Raw genomic sequence first — 20,234 nt, forward strand, 5'->3', positions numbered from 1 at the left:
CTCCAGATCACTTACAATCCTCGACACCCAAAGATTAGATTAGATATTCTTCACACTAGTCACTATACATGACCAATGGTACTGACATGGAGAATTTGTTCGCTGAACTAAGAGCGCTAAAGAGTGATCATTTCCTTTATTCTCATGATCTCAATGCTTGGCTCGTCAATGATGCTGTAAGGAGAGATAAGAAACCAATCACCCCTAGGTTCCAGGGTAAATTTTCAGTAAAAAATTGCTCTATATTCAAGTCACAAAGTATAAAAATCACTACCAGGAGTTTGCTCTCTGCGAGTGCTCTTAGTTCTAGGGAGGAAACAGATGACGATTCGGAATGGCAATTTCCGTGGTGGTTTAATTAAGTCCTTGAGGTTTTAATGTATTTGGATTTCTCCGACTCGACGAATGGACTTAAAAAGAGACAGATGCCGGGATAGACTAACATAAGATGCAGGAGGAAGAAGAGTACCTAATTGCAACGAAAACGGCGCCATAACAACATCACAAGAGAAAATCAAGCAAATCCAAGATGACTAACTTTACGATTCCGACCCCTAGCAGACAACAAACTGCCCTGACGTCCCGCAGCACCGCGCTCAAGGTCATCGAATCCACAGCCATCCTTTTTATAAATTTATTTGCGCTTGCTGGAAACGCAATCTTATACTGGGCTATCCGAAGAAACTGCCGCCTTCGACAAAATACAACGAATTTATTAATTTCATCTCTGGCTTTGGGTGATATACTTATGGCCGTTCTTTGTATGCCGTTCTCGATAGGAGTTTTCATTCTGGGACGGTGGATGTTTGGCGAGTTAGCTTGTCAGCTCCAGGGATTCGCTTTCTTCGTGTTGGCGTTTGTTTCGCAAGAAACCATGGCCCTGATTGCAGTAAACCGCTACCTAAACGTTACAAAACCTGTCGTTTATCGTAGAATCTTTACACGCAAAAGATCTCTTAGAATGATCGTATTTGTATGGCTAGTTTGCGTGATTTACGTAAGTATTTTTGCCATCCTGAAATGGCCAGTTTTCGTCTTCGACCCCGGCAAGACTATCTGCCACATTAGCTTAACAGATCACAATTTTAAGAATGCTTGGAATACAATAACAATGGTTGTTTTTTCACTTACCCCTATGGCAACCCTATTTGTTTCTTACTGGCGGGTTTTGGTGTGCGTTCGTAGACACAATACTGTAGCTTTACGCTCGCTTCGCACTGGAAGTTTGCAAAGAAGTGCCCATGCATTGGAAGATATAAAGATTAGCAAGATCATTCTAGGTCTGATAGCAGGGTATTTCTGTTGTTGGCTCCCGGCATACAGTATTTCTTACGTCAAGCTAGCTTATCCCGCTGTTTCAGACCAGCGTTTCCCCCAAACCCTCTGGGCTTTTCTGGTATTCAGTTCTAGTGCCATAAATTCTGTTATTTATGGAATTCTGAACAGAACATTTCGAATAGAAATTCTCAAGATAGTGAGTTGCAAAAGGGGTGTAGATGGAGCCGTCGAAAACAACATTACGAACCGTGTCTTGTAAAGAAAAGAAACTATACTGTTGCCATACTTGTAGTTATATGTGTCTAGCTATTTTTAAAAACTCTCTCTCAATTCCTTTGATACAGAGAGAGAGAGCGAGAGAACAAAAACAGCTTTAATTGAAATGATAAAGAAAACCAAAGAGTTTAGTTGCGTTCAAATGTATTTTTACGGTGTACATTAGCCTAAGCTTGACAATTCTGTCATCATGGAAAATAAATTAGATTTGATTTGTATGTCAAGTTCCTCTGGTATCCGCAATCACTTTTGGTTCAGACCTATTAAAGAAAGAAATAATTACTTTTACCTTGCCCTTGTTGCAAATGAAATTTCGTAGTGCCGAACTATTTTTGGCGGTAATAAAGGCGTCTCACTTTTGAAGTTAATCTACGTTCACGAAAGTGTTCCAAGTTTCCCTAGTCAAGTGAAAGCTTTTCAGCCGGTACAGGACACAGTAATCAACTCGAGTAAAAAAGTTGGATTTCCATTCAAATTTCCGTTGCCTAGACTTGAGATGAAATATACGTCAGCAGATGTCAATATTTGTGTCACTAGTAATAAGGCTGTGTCCATTATTAAAGCTAGCATTTTTTAATCATGTCTGTAGGAGAACCTTAATTCATACGTAAAGTAAAATAAAAGGTCAGATAGTCGCAAAAAGAGAACGTAGCTACATCTGACTGATTTCTCCAACTCTCCACAAATTGACATTTTAGTCATCCTTTTGCAGCGACGTTGGGACCTTTCGGTTCGTTTCCGTAGATCTTCGGAAATCGTCGGAACAGCAAATCGTTGTTGAGTATAACATTTGATATCCTAACCTGTATAAGTTATCAAAGCTATACTCTTTCCGAGCATAAGACTCTACCAAGGCGCGATGAGGAAAACCTCTTTACAGTACCCTTTTATATCTATTCTGAAATCACTGATGATCTTCGCAATCTGATTGGCTCTTGGATTTACTCTAAATGGCAAATTTATTGAACCAACAAGAAGGGTACTCTGTCACAAAACCGCCCAGATTAAGAAGTTTCATTAGGGGAAAATGCCGAACAAACGCCAGTTTGTGGCGAATTTTGCAAGTTTTATGGCCAAAATGTTTCCTCTACCAGACACCCTCCATAATAGCCTAGAAAATTTGGTTTAACCCTTTAACTCCCAGATCAAATTTGTAATTCTCCTTACTGTCAACCATACAATTCTTAGAATGCTAGTTCAGAGAATTTAGCATTGGATTAACCAATTATCCCTAAATTGATATTTTTCTTTATTCTCATTACTTATCTAGTTGATATTGTATAGATATTGTGAGGAGAAATTCTGTCTTGGTCACTCATGGGAGTTAAAGGGCTGAAGACAAAGACAAGGAATAAACACGACTCAAGTTAGGTTCTGTGAATCTTTATTCCACATCTTTTTTTCGAACTTTCTTTTTTACAGAAGTTGCATGTTCGTTTTCGCACAAGGCCAAAAGCAGGCCCTTTTTTATTGCGTTTTCCATAATTTTAAATTCTCCATCACTTTCAAACCAGACCATAATATCTTAATTTGAAACGTGTTAATTATTTCAGTGTCACTCTCGGCGCCCAGAAACTATACTTTAAAAAGTAAAAATTACTATAATCTATCAAAAGTTTTCTATTAAAAAAAAAAGGCATTAGAATTATGCCGACGAAGAACAGCGAAGGAAAAAAAACATTAAAACTATAAAAACTAATTAGACTGTTTTTTAAGGACTGTAAGCTCGATAAAATTATTAAAATCTCCAAAGAAACAGAAAACATATTTAAAAATAATTAGCAAAAAGAGTGAATTTATTACATAACCAGAAAATGTGATTTACTCTACCATTTGTAATAATTATCGCTAAAATTTATTTTTCTCTTGCCCTGACGACAAAAAGTATTTCAATTAGTACCGTAGGTAATATTTCATTAATGGTAAAATATGAGAATAACTTGATCTGATGATATTACTACTAATATTACTACTATGACTTGGTCTTGCTAAAATCATATTTTACAAACATTAAAAACAGTATAGTGGTCAACATTTCAGAAAGCATGGTTTAGAATCAGTGTTCTCCTTTTCAGGCAGTAACCGGTAAAATTTACCGTCTGTAGTACCTCTTAATACCGTTTAAAATTGCTTGGAATTCTTAAAAATTCAACAGGTAGAAGGATTCCTTTACCGGTTTGAAAATTTATTATACCTGTTATGCTTAAAATAAGGGAGAACACTGATTTAGACTATTATTTAACGGAAATTAAATTTCCAGAACAATTGAAACCCTCTCAGAGTCAAGTATCATTTGCTTTTGTTTTCAATTACCACACATTCCTGATCTATCTTTTCATGCGACCCACATATTTCCATGTTTTAAACACCACAGCACATTCGATTGCCATCTAAATTGGTACGAATGGCAGGCCGACCGTGTCAAAAGTGGGTCGATATTGACATCACTTACCGAGTTCGATCTATGAGGTTTGGAAATCACACGAATACTGAAAATCGATGGGCAATTTCAAAGTCAACTCACTTCTGTTACCTTTGCCATAGATACGATTTTAGAGACACTTCCAAAGAAAACACGTCGCAGTACCGCCTCTCACACTTAGTCACGCGTTCTGACCAAGGTCACGAATTCTTACACCGATAATCATACTTCGGGTGACCATCAAAAGGAACCTGTCGACCGTTGATGAGTGTTTGTAGAAGCCATTCCAGTGACACAATAGGAATCGCAAGCAGATTAGCGGCGTGTTTGACACTCGCAGGAAGCTTGTGATCCTCGCAGATGATAACATCGCATTCGTAATCAACGCGGCCTGGAAGCTTGGCGACCATCCTACATCCCGCAGCCAGCAACACGCTGGACCAAGTGTCCTTGAACTGCTGGCTCCCGTGAAGATAGACCTTGTGAATGACAAAACCGAATAATGAGAGAATATTAGGAGATGCATGGTTAGGCAACTTTAAAGAATTCCCTTTTCCTTGAACATCATTCTCTAAATAGCACCGAAACAAGTTTTTAGACCTTTAGGAAGAACTCTGAATGGGTAAGGACAATAAAAATCAAAGGGGCTACATGTACATCGTTATCCAAAGACAACCTGCCCTTACAGCCGATTTTCCAAAGGAGTGAACACAGAGAAAGAGGAATTTTTCTTTTTAAAAGTTCAAGGTGATGAAATAATTACCTTCATGAGTCACATAGAAATAGCTATGCGTTTTCATGGTTGTGGAAGCATGCATGATCTTACAAGCCCCTCATGGATTCTTGAGCTTCAATATTTTCCTGGTTTAATGTAAATGGGTAACGCAATTTCCCGTTACCTACACGGCAGGCGCAAAGAGGAAGGGGGGGGGGGAAAGACACTAAAAGTACGAGCCACGAAGTCCTCGTTCTACTTCCCCCTTCTCCGATTTTCTCTTTCTTTTCCCTCCCCAACTTACGCCTGCCTTGTAGGCGTTATTTTTCTACAAAAATTGGACTGATGCACGGGTATTATGAGAATAACATCACTTACTCGCATGTCGCCCAAAATGTTTCTTCTCGGCCGGCATTCTACAATTTCCCCGGTCTCTAGGCTTTCTCCCGCAGGGAGCAAGTACTTCTTGTAGTCCAAACGCTTATCACAAGCGCAACAATCATTTATCCACATGTGTGAAACACACGGAATTCCAGAGGCGAGGGATTGGAAATATTTTTGTGTCCGTTGGTGTGTGTGGGATATCAAGAAGCACTCTGCGCCAGAAATCTGTGATTGAGGAAACGAGGACAGCACGACGCCACCACCAGCCTCGATCTGATGTTTCAAGTGATGGCGATTAAAGTCAATTCTCTCCGATTCACTGTCCGTCTCTTCAGGCTCATCCTTGTCTCTGGTCACGCCTGTCACTAGAAAGGCTAAACCAGCAAAAGTATTCCTGTTTCTTGGTAGATGTGGTGCTTCGACAGTGTCCTCTCTGTCGCTTATCTGTTTACGCGGCGTGCGTCCTCTCACAGGTTGAGCCGGTATCGTGCCAACGGGCCTCGCAGGTGATTTGGGACCATACGTGGATGACAACCCTCTCCTAACATATCGTCGTTTGCCGCCAGCTTTACCATGCTGCTCATCTGAACTCGACTCGCTCTCACCAATCCTATGTCCCGCACGTCTAGCCTGTGCTTTGATCTTATGTGACGACTTATGTGTAGACTTAGGCGTGATATCCATGTCGGCGGACGCCACTTTTGAACGTCTTGGGCCAACGCGTGGTGAGGCGCGATCAGCATTTTTTTCCTGCGTTCTTTCGTCATTCGGGCTCGTGTCTTTAGAGCTAGTGTCTCGTGAGGTGTCCTTAGCATCTATGCCACCCGACTTGGAGACATCGTGTAGGCTAACGTTACTGCTCCCTGCTCGCCTCAAGCTATGTGCTCCAATACTGACACTGGAACCACTTGTGACGCTAAACGAACTATCACTGGATAAAACAGCTACGGCTTGCTGTTCCGATAAAATAATTCTACTCCGTGGGTACCGGCGTATTGCACCATTCTGGGTCTGTATTTCGTAACCGCGTGCGTTTCGATCTCGATAATGTCCCACGATCACCCCTTCTTCATAGAAGTCATCTACAAGATCCCCTTGAGCCATGACACTCTGCCCAACCGGCAATAAATCCTTGATGATAAGGTTTTCACGTGGAATCCTTCGTTTGTCGCCGTCGTCAAAGGTTACCGAGTATCGTCCGTTTTTGTACTGCTTTGCAGTGATTATTCCTGGATAGAAGTAACCGTCCAACCACTTCGCTAACACGGGGGTTCCAGGAGTCAAAGAGGAGTCACTCGATGAGGAGCGTTTGAGATTTGACTCCTTCTCTAAAATTGGTTCGGTATCCTGCCTTGAGATCGAAGGGATTTCTGTAGGTTCACCCCTAGTATGTTGGTTGTCATCTTGTCCTTTACCTCCATCTTCCGAGCTTCTATCAGAATCACCCTGACCGGAGATTACCAAGGCCTGCGTTTTACCAGAAGCGCGCGTTGCTTGTTTAGAAGCTGGTGATTTACTACTTTTCCTTCGCGGAGAACTTCTGTTTTGTTGCTGAAGCTCATCTTGTTTCGGTGTCTTCGCAGTAACTTTTACACGAGACCCGTCGACGTTGGAAGTCTCCACAAATTTAGTGACTTCCTCCTTCTCCTCCTCTTGGCTCTCCACTTTCGGTTCCCCATCTTCTTCAAAGGTGAAAACCTGCACAACTTCTCCTGATTCCTCATCGACGATGGTCATAGTTACATTTCGTTTCACTTGAGTCGTTACCGTGGTTACAGTGCATGTGCGCATGATTTGCTTGTAGTGTACGGCACCTGATGATGTAGCCTTTACCGCCTCGCCTTTGTCAGGCTTTAGTTCATCATCCTCTCTTCTGAATCGTTTTGAGAGTGCTTCCTCTAATCCTTCGCTCTCAGAGGAAGCCTCCCTTTCTTCGCGAACTCTTTTAGTGCTCGTGATATTTTTGACCTCTGCTCTTGGTCTAATCTCTTTTCCACGCGTCCCACGAGGAGATCCTCTTTTTGGCTTTTTTCGCACGGGTTCTGGTACATCATCTTCGGCGGTAAATGCAAACGGATCGTCGTCGCTTTGGACCTCTCTCATTCCTCTCTTCTTAGTTTTGGCGATGGCTTTTCGAGCGCGACTAAATATTGATCGCGGGGGTACTGGGGCATTGGAGTGAGGACGGTCTAAGCTCTCTGTGGATGTAGAAGCCCGAGGTTGGCTGGGCTCGAAATGGAAGGCTACCTCTGAACGGAGAAAAAAGACTTAATGTCATTGAAAAAGTCATGACCTTTGGGAGAATTCTGAAGCTACTCTGGAAATATGTGAGCTCAATCTCCCTAGCCCCTACAAGTCCTGTGTCCATCAGGTTTGTTACAGGATAAGAAAATTATGTTTTTCGTCCTAATGCCCAACATCAAAAGAGAAGTTGAAACCTTTTTTTTTGTTCTTCAAGACTTTCAGGAACTATTGACTACCAAGACAATGTCTTGGCTGCCTGTGGTATTTTTCCCTAACTTGACTGTATTCGACTTTGAACCCGATCGAAGTCAGCGAGTTTCCTTTCGCACTCTCGGTATCTATCGTAATAAATGACGCATCACCGAAGAAGCATTTTCTATGACTTAGGCTCCTTTTCATACAAGATTACACCGTAATAACTTTCATTGAAAAATACTACTGTGAGTTTGAGTAACTCCACTTTCCCCTTCTCTAACGTGTAATGGTAGGGTAATAGGATCTGCCGATCATTTGATCAATTGTCCCGACTCTCTCATGGTGGTGAGAAATCACACCACGTAAAAGATTTCAAAAATACCTTGGCTAGACATCCCTGGCGTCTCTCTAACCACAGGAAGAGCCACATCCGGGATAGTACTGCGTCTGCTACTCCTCTCCTCTGAGTCTGGAGTGTCCGGACTAACAGGTCTGAAGGGGGGTGGAGTGGTAGACGTCAGTGGTCTTAGCGGCTCCCTTGGTAAGGAAAAGTGGAAACTTGTACCAGAGTCACTCGAGGATTCTGAAAATATTGCTGCTGGGAGCGTTGGTTTTATCGGTTTTCTTGCATGAACGCCTGCTGTGCTTGATTGTTCTTTTTCAATATCATCAGACGTGTCTTTCTCCCAGAATATAATTTCAGTTCCCTTCTCCGGTATGCTTGCCTGTTCTTGTATAAGATCATCGGGCGCTTCCTGCTCCACAGGTTGAGTGACACCCCCTGATTCTTCAACAGGTGCAGTCTTCTCTGGAGGGTGGATTACATCGCCCCTATCCGTAAAGGGGTAGGTACCTTGGTCTCGATGAATTTCGTCGATGCCGTCAGTAGATCTCACAAGATTCTCCGGTGCTTTGGTTGGAACGTTCATAGTCAGCTGTTCCTTGTCATTATCATCTTGAGCAAGAGCCATTGTAGGAAGTTGTCTTCCCAAAGGGGCCAAAATGGACTGGCTGCCGGAGTCTTGTTTTGTCAAAGTACTTGCCTCTTCAGCTTGAATTGTTTCTGCCAGTTTGCACTCGGTGACGTTATTTGTCACTTCACTGACAATCACATCCTGTGAAAGATTGAAAAAAAAAATTGGACAAGTTCCAAGGGGTCCAGTATTTGCCTCCACCTTTCTGACCAAGCATTTCCCAACGTTTAAACTCCAAGAAATGATTAAAATGAAACTTCTCCCCACAATGTCAATACATCACCATTCCTAAAAGACTAATACCCCATTCACACCAGCAAAACATGTTTTGTTAAACTGGTTTTCATTGAATGAAAATTATAAACAGAGAACTGAAAAACTTGATTTTCCATTGGATTCAAGTACTTGCTAACTAGCATTTCCAATGTGCTACATTCAAGTCAAAAATATTCGGTTAAATAGTTTCTATGAAGAAAAAAAAATTAAACTGTGTTTAATAAAACGAGTTTTAAACATGTTTAAGCTTTGCTGTGAATGGGGCATAACTTACAGACAAGCGTGTAATGCAAATGGATTTTAACCCTTTACACTCTAACATTCGTATTTATATTCTCTCTTTACATTTTCCATAGTACTGACAAGGAGAATTCTGGTGATCATTTCCTTTATTCTCATGACCTCAATACTTGAATCAAGGGTGAAACTGTAAGGAGAAACTATCATTCTCTGTGTTGTTTTACCTCCTGAATCCCCTCCAGTCCCTGGCTGGTATCTGATGGCATCTGGCTTCCCATGACCAACTGCGACTGAGTCAGGTGCAATGAGAACGGCATCACTATGTCTTGAGAATCTAAGACCCCTTGAATATTTTGTTCTTCCATTGGCTGGTCAGGAGATTCATCTGATAAAAAAAAAATTCATGAAACAGCTTTGACTCACCAGGGTAATTTAGATTTAACTTTGTACAATTTTGACACACCATTTCAGACACTTGATGAGGATTCACTGCTTTTTCCACTTGGGGTTGTTATTAAGATATATCTCTAAGTTCTCTAAATAAATTTCAAATTAAAATATATAACAGCTGGAAGGAAAATAATCAAACAGAACTGGGCAATTCAATGGTTTCATTGATTTTGCAACTACATCTATTCTGTCAACTTAAGGTCCACAGTTCTCTTGTGCATACATTTAATGCCTTTTTGGGAAGCAGGGATGGAAATTGCCTGCCTCCACAGTGGCCCCTATGTAAATTCCAAACTTGGTGTCACATGTGGTCTCCATTTGTTGTTTGTTCCTAATTGTGATCAAAGGGTTTTTCTCTACATCTCTCTTAATAGAAGCCAATATCCTAATTTCACCAGCTGCATTTCAATGTGTAACCACAGGTGTATATAGACTTTAAGAATTAGAAATATAATATATTATATAATAAGCTCAATTATAATTGTGTTGTGATTGGTTCTTATTTATGATCTATTCAAGGACAGATGTTATAGCTAACATCACCAATTTCAACATTTTTCTTTTTTTGACATATAAAACAAATAGATGCCATGATATGCTTGGTCTGTATAATTAGGAAAAGATCTCAGGAGACATAAAAATGTGGTAAGAATATCAGAAACACACTCAGCTGTGCCTTGTCTGCCACTTGTTTGTTTTTACCAACAGACACACTGCAACACATGATCTATTTGTTAAATATACAGCAAGATAGAGATTATGAAATACCTGAAATACTTTTCTGTTCCTTGCCTTCCTGGTTTATTACAGGAAAGAACATATCCTCACTCATCTCTGGTTGTGTGGGACCTGGCAGCACAGCAGGGCTTTCTTCAGTACCTTCAGCCTTACTTTTGCTTGGTTCAAAGGGATACATTATTAGTGAGGATGGAGACAATGACAACTGTTCTTCATGTAAGCTCTGCTTAGGGTGATCTACCGGTACATCAGAAATTAGTGGCTCATGCTTAGGACTGTCAAGAAAGCTACCACTTATGAAAGGTACACACTGCTCCTTAGAGCCATTTGGTGGCAGCACTGTATATTTTCCTTTTGAACCTGTGGATCCTAGGCTGCTGTTACTCAAAGCACTACTAACTGGCTGCCACTGCTGCAGTTGAGGTGATGATTCACCCTTAGATGAGTCCTCACTGGATGAACCTTTTGAGGAAGTGTCACTTGACTTCTTTTCATTGGTGTCACTGGCTTGCTGGAGTGCCTCTTGCTGTTGCTTTTGCTGCCAGAGAGGTAACTCAACTCTTTCATCATCTAATGATTCTCTGAGTCTTAGAGATGCTGGCTTTTCCAAATGTCTTTCTTGGCTTTGTGACATATCAAATGACTGCAACAATTCTGCTGCTGCTTTTGACATCTCTGACTGTTCCTTCTCCACATCATTTTTTACAGATTCTTTGATGTTTTTGGATTTTTGAGTCTGTCTGTCTTCACACCCTTTCTCATATGTTCCCTCTTTCCTAAATAGAAATGAATTATCATAAATATAATACTTACAATAAGAACAACATTGCTGTGTGTTATCCATGAATAATTTCATTCATGAAAAGATATATGAAATTCAAATGGCTTCTGGTACTTCACCATGGTAAATCACATGTATCGTTAGACAAAAAAACAGCTGTAGTTGAGCTAAGTTGTCTGGCCAGCCAGAACCTATCCAGAATAAAGGGGGTAAGTTCCTTACAAAAAATGTATAGCTGCATTGGTGGGAGAGTGTAACAGGGTAATTCAGTGTTATCAACTGAGTTGATAACCCAAATTGGCCATCATCAGCTTAGAACCTGGCCAATTTATGTTACCAACTCAACTGATAATACTAAAGAACCTGTCCTGGTTTCCTTGGCATGAAGCTACTAGAAGTATGACTAGAGCCCCTGGATAGGATATTAGTACATTGCACAGTTACATCCCAGCATTTCATCAGGCTTCTCTGACAATTTATCAGTACCCATTTATATTCCTGGGTTAGAGAGAGGTTCTGTGAAATAAAAGAGTTTATCCCAAGAACACAACACAATGACCTGGCTTGGTCTCAAACCCAGATATGTTGACCAAGATTTCAGTGCACTAACCATGAGGCCATTGCATCTCCCTTATAAATAATTTATTATGATTATAGATTGAAGGAAATTAAAGTTTGATTCACATAGTGTTCTGACTCACTGCTCATGTGGGTCACCATTTTTTAATTGCATATCTCTGGTCTTTATTTTAAAAAAATTATCATACTTCCTCTGCAAACCACGAGTGCACCTTGGTTATTTGTTTAAGTTTGGGAAACAGGTTCTTTTTTTTTGGAAAAGGTTCCCCCTAACCCTGTGATCTGGATCTTCCTTCTTTTTACCTGTTACTTTTCTTTTCTACTTGCTCTTCAGCAGCAGCTGTTGGGGAAGATGGATGTAAGTCTTGAACTGAGCTATAGGCATCAGGTGAAGGATGCACTTTATCTGATGATGAAGATGAAGACGCCCTGACACTAGGCTCTCCAGAAAATTGCAAGCTTTGAAAAGCCACATTGTCAATTGGTGTTTCTTGAGAGGGAGGGGTGCAGAAAAATCCACCACCACCTTCAACTGGTGTTGATGTACGTTGCTTGGAAGTGAACACCTGCTTGTACAGTGATCGCTCACTAGGATGTGATTCTCTGCTGTTTTTGTCATCCACTGGAGTGGATTGGTGTTGTGGTAACTTCAAGTCAACCGAAAGGTTTGGTCTTGTTGTCCCTTCCTGATGGCCTTGAGAAGAGGCAAACATGTCCTCTTGGGAAGAACAACCTTCTTGCTCTTCCTCCATTGACCACAGCGTATAACCAGTAACTTTGGCATGCACTTTCTTCTCCTCTTTCGACCCAGCACTGCTAGTGCTAGTATCACTGGTTGACTGTTTCCTTAGTAATTGTGGAAGGTGTTTACGCACTTCTGGGGATACTTGGGAGCCACTTTCACTAGACAAGTTGCTGAGATCTCCATGGTAACTGCTGCTGCTCATGGCTGAGCCATGATCAGACTTATGTCCTGTGTATTGAGCAAAGTAAGTTGCAATTGTAATGTAAATATTCATCAAAAGCCATTGGTGATACAAGTCCAAATTCAAAGGACCCAGAGATTTTAGATTGGTTTTAGATTGGAGGTTACTGCTTGTATTTTTAGTTTGACACCTATACAGAGAGGAATAGGAAAGTATGCAATCAGTGTTCTTACCAACACTTGATGAGCATGTTGACTTCTTCTCCTCATCCACAGGGGCTGTAGATACTTCACTAAGGTCAGAAGCAACATCAGCCCCCTCACCAACAACACCAGTTGACGCCTCACTGTAATTGTCTCCACTAAAGTCATGAACACTTCCTCTTCCTTCCCCACTAACATGTTGTCTGGGAGGTGTTGAATCTGTTACCACAACTCGAACCAGTGGTTCTGAGAGGGTAGCAACTTCTGGAGGGCGAATTAGCTCTGGTAGTGCATCACTTGAAGAGGATGGCTCGTCTGGATGAGGGGATTCTTCCTCATTTGCACTGGGATCTTGCTCGTTATTTTCATCGTTGTCATTATCATCACCACCACCACCGTCCCCCCCACCGGCATCCCCTCCGCCACCTTCATCGCCCCCATCCCTACTCCCGTTATCATCACCTCCTCCACCATCGCTACCTCCTCTATCATTACCTCCGCTGCTATCACGTCCTTGTCCATGTTGGCCGCGATCGTTCGGTTGCCGGCTTTTTTCACCTTCCTCTCTTCTTACACCCTCTCCTCCAGTAGTAGAACAACTTATAGCGGCACAATTTCGAGGAAACGACGGATGGTCACAAGAGATGTCCGCTGAAGGATCCGTCCGACTGGTTGACAATCGAGTCAACTGTTTCAGAATCGCCAAATCACACGCACTGTCCGATCGAAAGATTGTTTCGGTTTCCTGAGACTGAGAATTCTCCACCAGTAAGCAAGGGGAGCTGAGATCAAGTTCTTCGGGAGTAAAATCCATCACAACACTCGAACATAAATAACCACAATTCTCACAATCAAACCTAACCGCGCTTTATCTGCCTGAACTTGCCACGTCCCATAGTTCTTTGCAAGTTTGATCGTTCTGGCTCGCATAGACTTTCGGGTAGGTGTCTTTCCAAGATGGCGTTTCGCGTGGCACTTCGTCGATTTGGTGAGCCATATTATTATATTGCCATTGCTTTCTTGAAAGATACACTGAAGTCTTTATAATTTTGCATAGCTGTAAAGGTGTTGTTAGCCGAGGGCCTGTCAGTCTTACACGTCTGTTTCTGCCTGCAGCTCTTGCAAATGTCACGGTGAAATTCTCATAGCAGACAATTTCAGCTCAGTATTTGTCTTTATAACTATACTTTGCACTTACTTGCTATGGTTGTATGGACGTCGAGTCTTAAAAAAAAGATGCAATTAACAACCTGGTTGGTTTTGAAAAGTTGCCGAGAATAAGCTATAGTGTTGCAAAAGTACACAGAAATTGTACAGATAACGGTTGTAGTTTATTGGCCGTACTAGTTCAACCGTTCCCCTTCCTTAATCTTCCCACCTTTCCTTATTGGAAGCATTGAGAAATCTCATGCTCATAAATTGTTTTTCATGGAAATTGTGGGAAACTTGACATTGATATGTTTTCATTATGACACTTACTTTTAAAGAAGCAGTCTTCACATCTGTATATCTTTTGCATTGTATTAAGATATGTACAGTCTCATTTCCTTGGCAATGTCTTCTATTACTGCTTTTGCAGAAAGTGGCATTGAGGTACCCTTTGTCATGGAAGAATGAAATAAAATTATTTCCAGTTTCTGATTATGTAGAGTTCTTCTCTGAACTCCACATTCAGAATGAAAATCATTGTTACTTTTCTTTCCTGTTTGATCCTTCTTGGAATATTTGACTGTAAGTAAGAAAGGTTTTTACTTGACTTCATAAATATTTGGGAACATGCATGATTGATAAATAGCACATGTTACTGATGCCTTCATTTCATAATACTTCACAAATACAGGTGTCAGCCTAGAACAAATAGGAATTCGCCACAACTATGACAGTACCAGGAATAATCTTTTGATTGGTAAACACACCAAAGTTATTTGTCAAGGCTTTACTGGAAAACAGGTATGATAAACTCAACCAGATAATTTGATAAAGAAATATAATATTATCAGGTCACATGGCTGTCAACGATAAGAAAAAAGCAAGTTTAAGTTTTGATCTGGTTTCCTAAATGGATAGCCACAGCCAATTCCAACCTTCTTGAACCACTTAGTCATCGGAATATTTTACATTACCTTCTGTCACTAATAGTGATAAGAAAGTTTGACTGCATAGAGAAAAACAATTATCCAGAAGGAAGTTGGACATTTTGAAAAAAAAACTTTAAAACCTTAAAACATTCCATGGATGATGATATTGTTTGAATTTTGAAAAAAATTCAGGTCAAAATGATCTTGAGCCAGTTTGAATTGCAATTTTCCTTTGCACTTGATGCATTACCATAGTCCAAAAAAATAGTAAAGTTACAATCAAACTAGTGTGAAATTATTTTAGTCTGAAGTCATTTTAAAGCACAACATGTAAACTCAATAATGTAAAATATTTAGAATGTTTTCTTCTCGGAATTAAGTTTGGAAAATAGTGGCCTTTGATTAACTTTTAATTCTCTGATCTCCTTCCTAAGTATTAGTCCTTTTCTTTGTTGCTTCTTTCCATGACTCCGTTTGAATTCTCTTGAAACAGGTCTTAAAACTGATCTAGCAACTTGTGCTTTGCTTTACCTTACTAGGGAACTTTCCACAGTGAACAGTCAATTGCTTATGGAACACAGATGGTTGGAGGTGTTTCTCCAGGGAAAGGTGGTCAGTCTCACTTAGGGCTTTCTGTATTTGATAGTGTGAAAGAGGTAAGATGGTGACCTAAGACACTTCATGGGGGTTGTCAAAAGTAGTCAGTGCTGTTACCAAAGTCTATATGTACTCACTGTAATATTTTAGGATTATAGCTACTCCTATGGAATCACCCTGGTTTTCTTGACAAAATAGCCACTAAAGGTGTGCTTGTCATTGATATTATTTATGCAGGTTTTGTAGCAGGTTTTGCCCCTTTGCTAGTTTGCACCCCCACCCCCTCCCTCCTCCCCCCCCACCATCTTTTGAAGCATTTATAACTATTTTCTTCTAAACTGTCAGAGGATTGTGATTTTAGAACTTTACAGGAAACTCTCATGTTAAACTTTAAACAATTTTCTTTTAGGCCAAGGATGCAACTGGTGCAAATGCCACTGTAGTGTATGTACCACCACCATTTGCTGCAGCTGCTGTTTTAGAAGCAATTGAAGCTGAAATTGGTTTAATTGTGTGCATAACAGAGGGAATACCTCAAAAAGATATGGTGAAAATCAAACACACACTAGAACGGCAAGACAGATGTAGAATGGTTGGTCCTAATTGCCCTGGAATAATCAAGGTAATTACATTAACTTTAATTTGAGGAGAAAATGTTGAAAATGTTTATACCTATGTACAAAACTTACAATCACTGTTTTGGAAAATCCAATTACTAGTATTATCTATTTTATTGATATTGATAGTGTTTCATTGTAGTTAGTTACAACTATTTCTATCCTTCTTTCAACTTATATGATTTGCTGTCCATTGCTTGGCAGCCAGGAGAGTGTAAAATTGGTATTATGCCGGGTCACATACACAAACCTGGAAAAATAGGTCAGTAAACTAAACTTCTTCATTCTACTTCTTCTGTATGTGTGGCTTTTCAATGTAGAAATTTACGTGCCAATTTTCATCAACATGACTGTTCATTTTCATCACTGCACGTGAAATTAAATTGAGTGGAATGCTTTATATGCTTTATGGTAGTAACAGAGCAGTGATGCATTTACAGGCTACATAACAAGTGGGTGGTTTACATGATCAGCCGATTTGTCTCATGAAAAGTAAAGTAATTGGAGATAGTTAAGTACAAGTGAGATATGAATTTTGTCGTACCTCTTGTTACATCCTAACAGAGGAATTGCTCTGCATTTGTTCCAGGTATTGTCTCAAGATCAGGAACTCTAACATACGAAGCTGTCCATCAGACTACGGAGGTTGGCCTTGGACAGTCTCTGTGTGTAGGTAAGTAGGAATAATTGTAAGGTTTTAGAATTTTCATCTTCAGTTAGGGAATTATCAAGGCTCATCCAGGGTATATGTGAGAAGAAACACAGTTATTTCTGTTAGAATATAGAATATAGAATTGTTGAAATGGATTTCTGATATTGATAAAATTGTTGTATTCATTTGACTTTTTTGATAAAATGTCATTGCATGTATGTCTAGAATTTTCATCTGATTGCAGTAATTTACCCACTGCTATTTTACACTATCAACAGAAACATTAGCTCCTTGGTAGGTTTTGCTCATTTTTCATATGTTAATCACAGGTATTGGTGGAGATCCTTTTAATGGAACAAACTTTATGGACTGCCTAGATGTGTTTTTAAAAGACCCAGAGACAGAAGGTATCAATTTGCTTTGCTAATTAACATCATTTTTCACATAATCATATAATACATTGTCTTGTTATATCTTCTCCCATGATGTTCATTAAACTGAAAAGAGTACACAGTTCTCTCTAGAATTTTTGTAAACAAAATGCATGTGATAGGTTAGGGTTATGGTTGGGGTTTGTTGAAAATTAGAATTGATTGATAAATGATTCTTACATTCCAAGAATTATTAATTTCTATTACATAAACAATGTCATATGAGTTACTCTTTCTTACCGAGTTTAGCTTCAGGTGTTAAAATTGACAAAGATTCCATGTTACAGTGCATCTGTTCAGTTAAAGATCAAATAAGTGGCACACAAGGCTCTGCTGAGTGTGTTGCATATGTTCTTATCACATTCTGTGATCTGTCCCTGTACAGAGGCACAGTACCATGGAATCTATTTATTCTAAACGATAAAAAAATGTTGTTTATAGTTAAGAACCAATCCAAATGAGTGTATAATTCTGCTTATCATATGACACTGAATTTATAATTGCTCCAAACAAATAATTTTGGTTTATTACAGGTATTATCCTAATTGGTGAGATTGGAGGAGGTGCTGAGGAAAAAGCAGCCGAGTTTCTTCTACAGCATAATCAAGGGGAGAATGCCAAGCCTGTAGTGTCATTTATTGCTGGAGTAACAGCACCTCCTGGAAGGAGAATGGGTGAGGAGGATCTTATGTCTTTTGTTGTTATGTTTCGGCCATTTTTTGCTCTCTACTCAGTGGACAGCTGTTTACAACTGTTTGGAGAAAGGTTTGCAAAAAGGCTTAAAAGTGCATGCAATAGCTCCAAAAGTTATTGAGGTTAGTGTGTTTTAAGGTCACAGTTTCTTGACCTCAAGTTTTCAGGGAAATCTGGGAAAATGTCATTGTAAGGATGAGGCATGGTGGGTTTGATGAATTTGTTGACTTATCTCCTTTCTTGTACATGTTGCAATGAAAAATTACCCCCTTATTCAGTGCATATCATTGCCTTGACAGCATCATACATGTATATATATACTTAGTCATGTACCGGTAATTACAAAATTGGCTAAGACTGTAACAGTAGGGCAATATGAAATTAGATGCCTTCAATTAGACACCTGAATTGTACCAGTGAGTTTGAGTTTGTCTTAAAGAAATTTTAGCAAGAACTAAACCTTTAGCTCCCAATTTCTAGTTGTTAATTCTCCCCTCTAGCTGCAAAACATTTCCTTGTAAATAAATTCCAAGAATTTGGTATTTGGTCAAGATAACCACTTCTACTGTATGTGACAGGTTAGAGTATTCTCAAAACCAGTTTGTTGGATATTGTAGGGGAAAGTTGCATGTTAATCACCTTTGGGGGTTTACGGGTTAATGAAAAATTTTGAGAATTAGATAGTTTGCAACTTTTTTTGATAAGAACTTTGTTAGTACATCAGAAACATTTTGTTAACAGTTAGGAGAAAGGACCTATCATATAGCACCTAACTGGCACATGGGTAACAAAGGCACTTAAGTCTCACAAAACTGTATATGAACATCAACAGGACCATTTGCCAATTACATGGTAGACAGATCATCAAAAAATTAATCAGAATCAAAATTGCTAGGATTGTTTTGGAGATAATTTCTTTCTTGACTGATGTTGTTTCTTTGCACTATTTACAGGTCATGCTGGTGCAATTATTGCAGGGGGTAAAGGAACTGCTGAACTTAAGGTACAAATATATAAATATTTCATGTATTTATAGTGATGATAATTATTATTGACATCAAACTCTACTAACAGAATTCAGCTGATTGTTCATTGATATTGATATTCACACAAAATGGTCATTTAGGCCTATGTTCAATTTACAATTTAGCTCTAACTGCAGTGATCATTGTTTCGCTTTAGATAAAAGCTCTTAAAAATGCAGGTGTTACAGTGACTTTATCACCAGCTCAAATGGGCAACACCCTGAAAAAGGTAATACCACAATACTTTGTCTTAACCCTTTATACCTTAACATCAGCTTTTAAATTCTCCACACCATTCTCTATACATTTGCTATGGTACTTACAAGGAGAATTAGCTTGGTACTCAAGGGCTTTGTAATTTTGTAACATCAGCTTTCAAATTCTCCACACCATTCTCTATACATTTCCTATGGTACTTACAGGGAGAATTAGCTTGGTACTCAAGGGCTTTGTAATTTTGTAACATCAGCTTTTAAATTCTCCACACCATTCTCTATACATTTCCTATGATACTTACAAGGAGAATTAGCTTGGTACTCAAGGGCTTTGTAATTTTGCAACCATTTCCTTTAATTCTCATGAATTTAATGTTTGATTCAGGGGTGATACTACTGGGAGAAATCAAATGCTTATCACTGGTAGGGGTCAAAGGGCTATTTAGCACAAGCTTCAAATGCATAAATGAAAGTCCTATTGAGATGCTTTTTGACTTTAATATCTTGGTTTCAGGTTTTGGATGAACGAGCCCTGGCTGACAAGATGTAATTAATACTTTGACAATCATTTTGATAGTGTCCGCTTGTTGTTTATTCCCTGTGCAAGTAAAACTGATTTCATTGTGTGAAAATGAGCAAATTTTTTTTCAGCTTTCACACTTTGTAAATCATTGTTCTGTGAATGCTGGAGGGTATTTGTTTTATTACGATGAAAGACCTTTACTGAAAGCTAGTTTTCTTTCTGATATTCTTTGCAAGAAATTGAAAGTGAGATTGAAAAATAATATAGTTCAAGATGATTGTTTTTAATATTTAGTGAATACCTTAATTGTATTATTTCAGACTACCTCATTAGTTGGATGCTGTATTTTGTCATAAATTATTCTAAGCAGTGACTGTTTTATTTGTAAGAGATGTGAAGCTATATCTCATTTATTACAATTACCAAGTGTAAGTCCTCTGAAGCACAAATTCACATCATTTGCTGTCAGAGCAGTTGATCAGTAACCTTCAGTGTTGTATTTCTCCACTGGTATTTCAACTGTTTTAAATAAAATCCCTAAAATGTCCCTTCTTTACTCTGAAGCACAGAAATGTTTTACATTAAGAGAGATGTGTGACGTTGTGCTAGTTTTCTAGTTTATGGTGCAGGTGTCTTATAACTTTGTACAACAAGTGCATGATCATTTTTTACTGGCCATCTTTTATGCATTTTTATGGAAAGGCAGAAAGAAATGTAGTTTC

At 39.3% G+C, this 20,234-nt stretch overlaps 3 protein-coding genes across 3 annotated transcripts; 2 read left to right on the top strand and 1 right to left on the bottom strand.

Moving 5' to 3' along the window:
* Positions 1-395: 395 nt before the first annotated feature.
* On the top strand, positions 396-1,772 carry LOC113680253 (galanin receptor 2b-like). The gene has a single exon (XM_027197272.2). It carries the CDS (start codon positions 530-532, stop codon positions 1,535-1,537), a length of 1,008 nt encoding a protein of 335 aa, XP_027053073.2. The 5' UTR covers positions 396-529; the 3' UTR covers positions 1,538-1,772.
* A 1,149-nt stretch (positions 1,773-2,921) lies between these two features.
* On the bottom strand, positions 2,922-13,569 carry LOC113680262 (uncharacterized). The gene is made up of 7 exons (XM_027197282.2): positions 12,712-13,569; positions 11,856-12,525; positions 10,223-10,968; positions 9,229-9,389; positions 7,897-8,629; positions 5,070-7,324; positions 2,922-4,455 (listed from the first exon to the last, which is right to left on the bottom strand). Exons 1-7 carry the CDS (start codon positions 13,493-13,495, stop codon positions 4,177-4,179), a joined length of 5,628 nt encoding a protein of 1,875 aa, XP_027053083.2. The 5' UTR covers positions 13,496-13,569; the 3' UTR covers positions 2,922-4,176.
* Positions 13,136-20,068, top strand: LOC113680263 (succinate--CoA ligase [ADP/GDP-forming] subunit alpha, mitochondrial). The gene is made up of 11 exons (XM_027197283.2): positions 13,136-13,669; positions 14,522-14,631; positions 15,299-15,415; positions 15,766-15,978; positions 16,178-16,235; positions 16,563-16,646; positions 16,955-17,032; positions 17,590-17,730; positions 18,703-18,752; positions 18,932-19,003; positions 19,504-20,068. The coding sequence occupies exons 1-11, from the start codon at positions 13,639-13,641 to the stop codon at positions 19,537-19,539; spliced, it is 990 nt and encodes a 329-aa protein (XP_027053084.2). The 5' UTR covers positions 13,136-13,638; the 3' UTR covers positions 19,540-20,068.
* The last annotated feature ends 166 nt before the right edge of the window (positions 20,069-20,234 follow it).

Source organism: Pocillopora damicornis, chromosome 2, assembly GCF_964200805.1.
Source record: "Pocillopora damicornis chromosome 2, jaPocDami1.2, whole genome shotgun sequence".
NCBI lineage: Eukaryota > Metazoa > Cnidaria > Anthozoa > Scleractinia > Pocilloporidae > Pocillopora > Pocillopora damicornis.

What these genes read in the sequence shown, in the direction of transcription:
- LOC113680263 (XM_027197283.2), top strand. Translation starts at nt 13,639, where the DNA reads ATGGCGTTTCGCGTGGCACTTCGTCGATTTG. An exon ending in ATTGCCCTGGAATAATCAAG is followed by an intron (nt 15,979 to 16,177) that starts GTAATTACATTA and finishes ATTGCTTGGCAG; the next exon opens with CCAGGAGAGTGTAAAATTGG. An exon ending in ACCTCCTGGAAGGAGAATGG is followed by an intron (nt 17,731 to 18,702) that starts GTGAGGAGGATC and finishes CACTATTTACAG; the next exon opens with GTCATGCTGGTGCAATTATT.
- LOC113680262 (XM_027197282.2), bottom strand. Translation starts at nt 13,495, where the DNA reads ATGGATTTTACTCCCGAAGAACTTGATCTCAGCTCCCCTTGCTTACTG. An exon ending in AACATGCTCATCAAGTGTTG is followed by an intron (nt 12,526 to 12,711) that starts GTAAGAACACTG and finishes CTCAATACACAG; the next exon opens with GACATAAGTCTGATCATGGC. An exon ending in ACATTTTGGGCGACATGCGA is followed by an intron (nt 4,456 to 5,069) that starts GTAAGTGATGTT and finishes GTCATTCACAAG; the next exon opens with GTCTATCTTCACGGGAGCCA.
- LOC113680253 (XM_027197272.2), top strand. Translation starts at nt 530, where the DNA reads ATGACTAACTTTACGATTCCGACCCCTAGCAGACAACAAACTGCCCTG.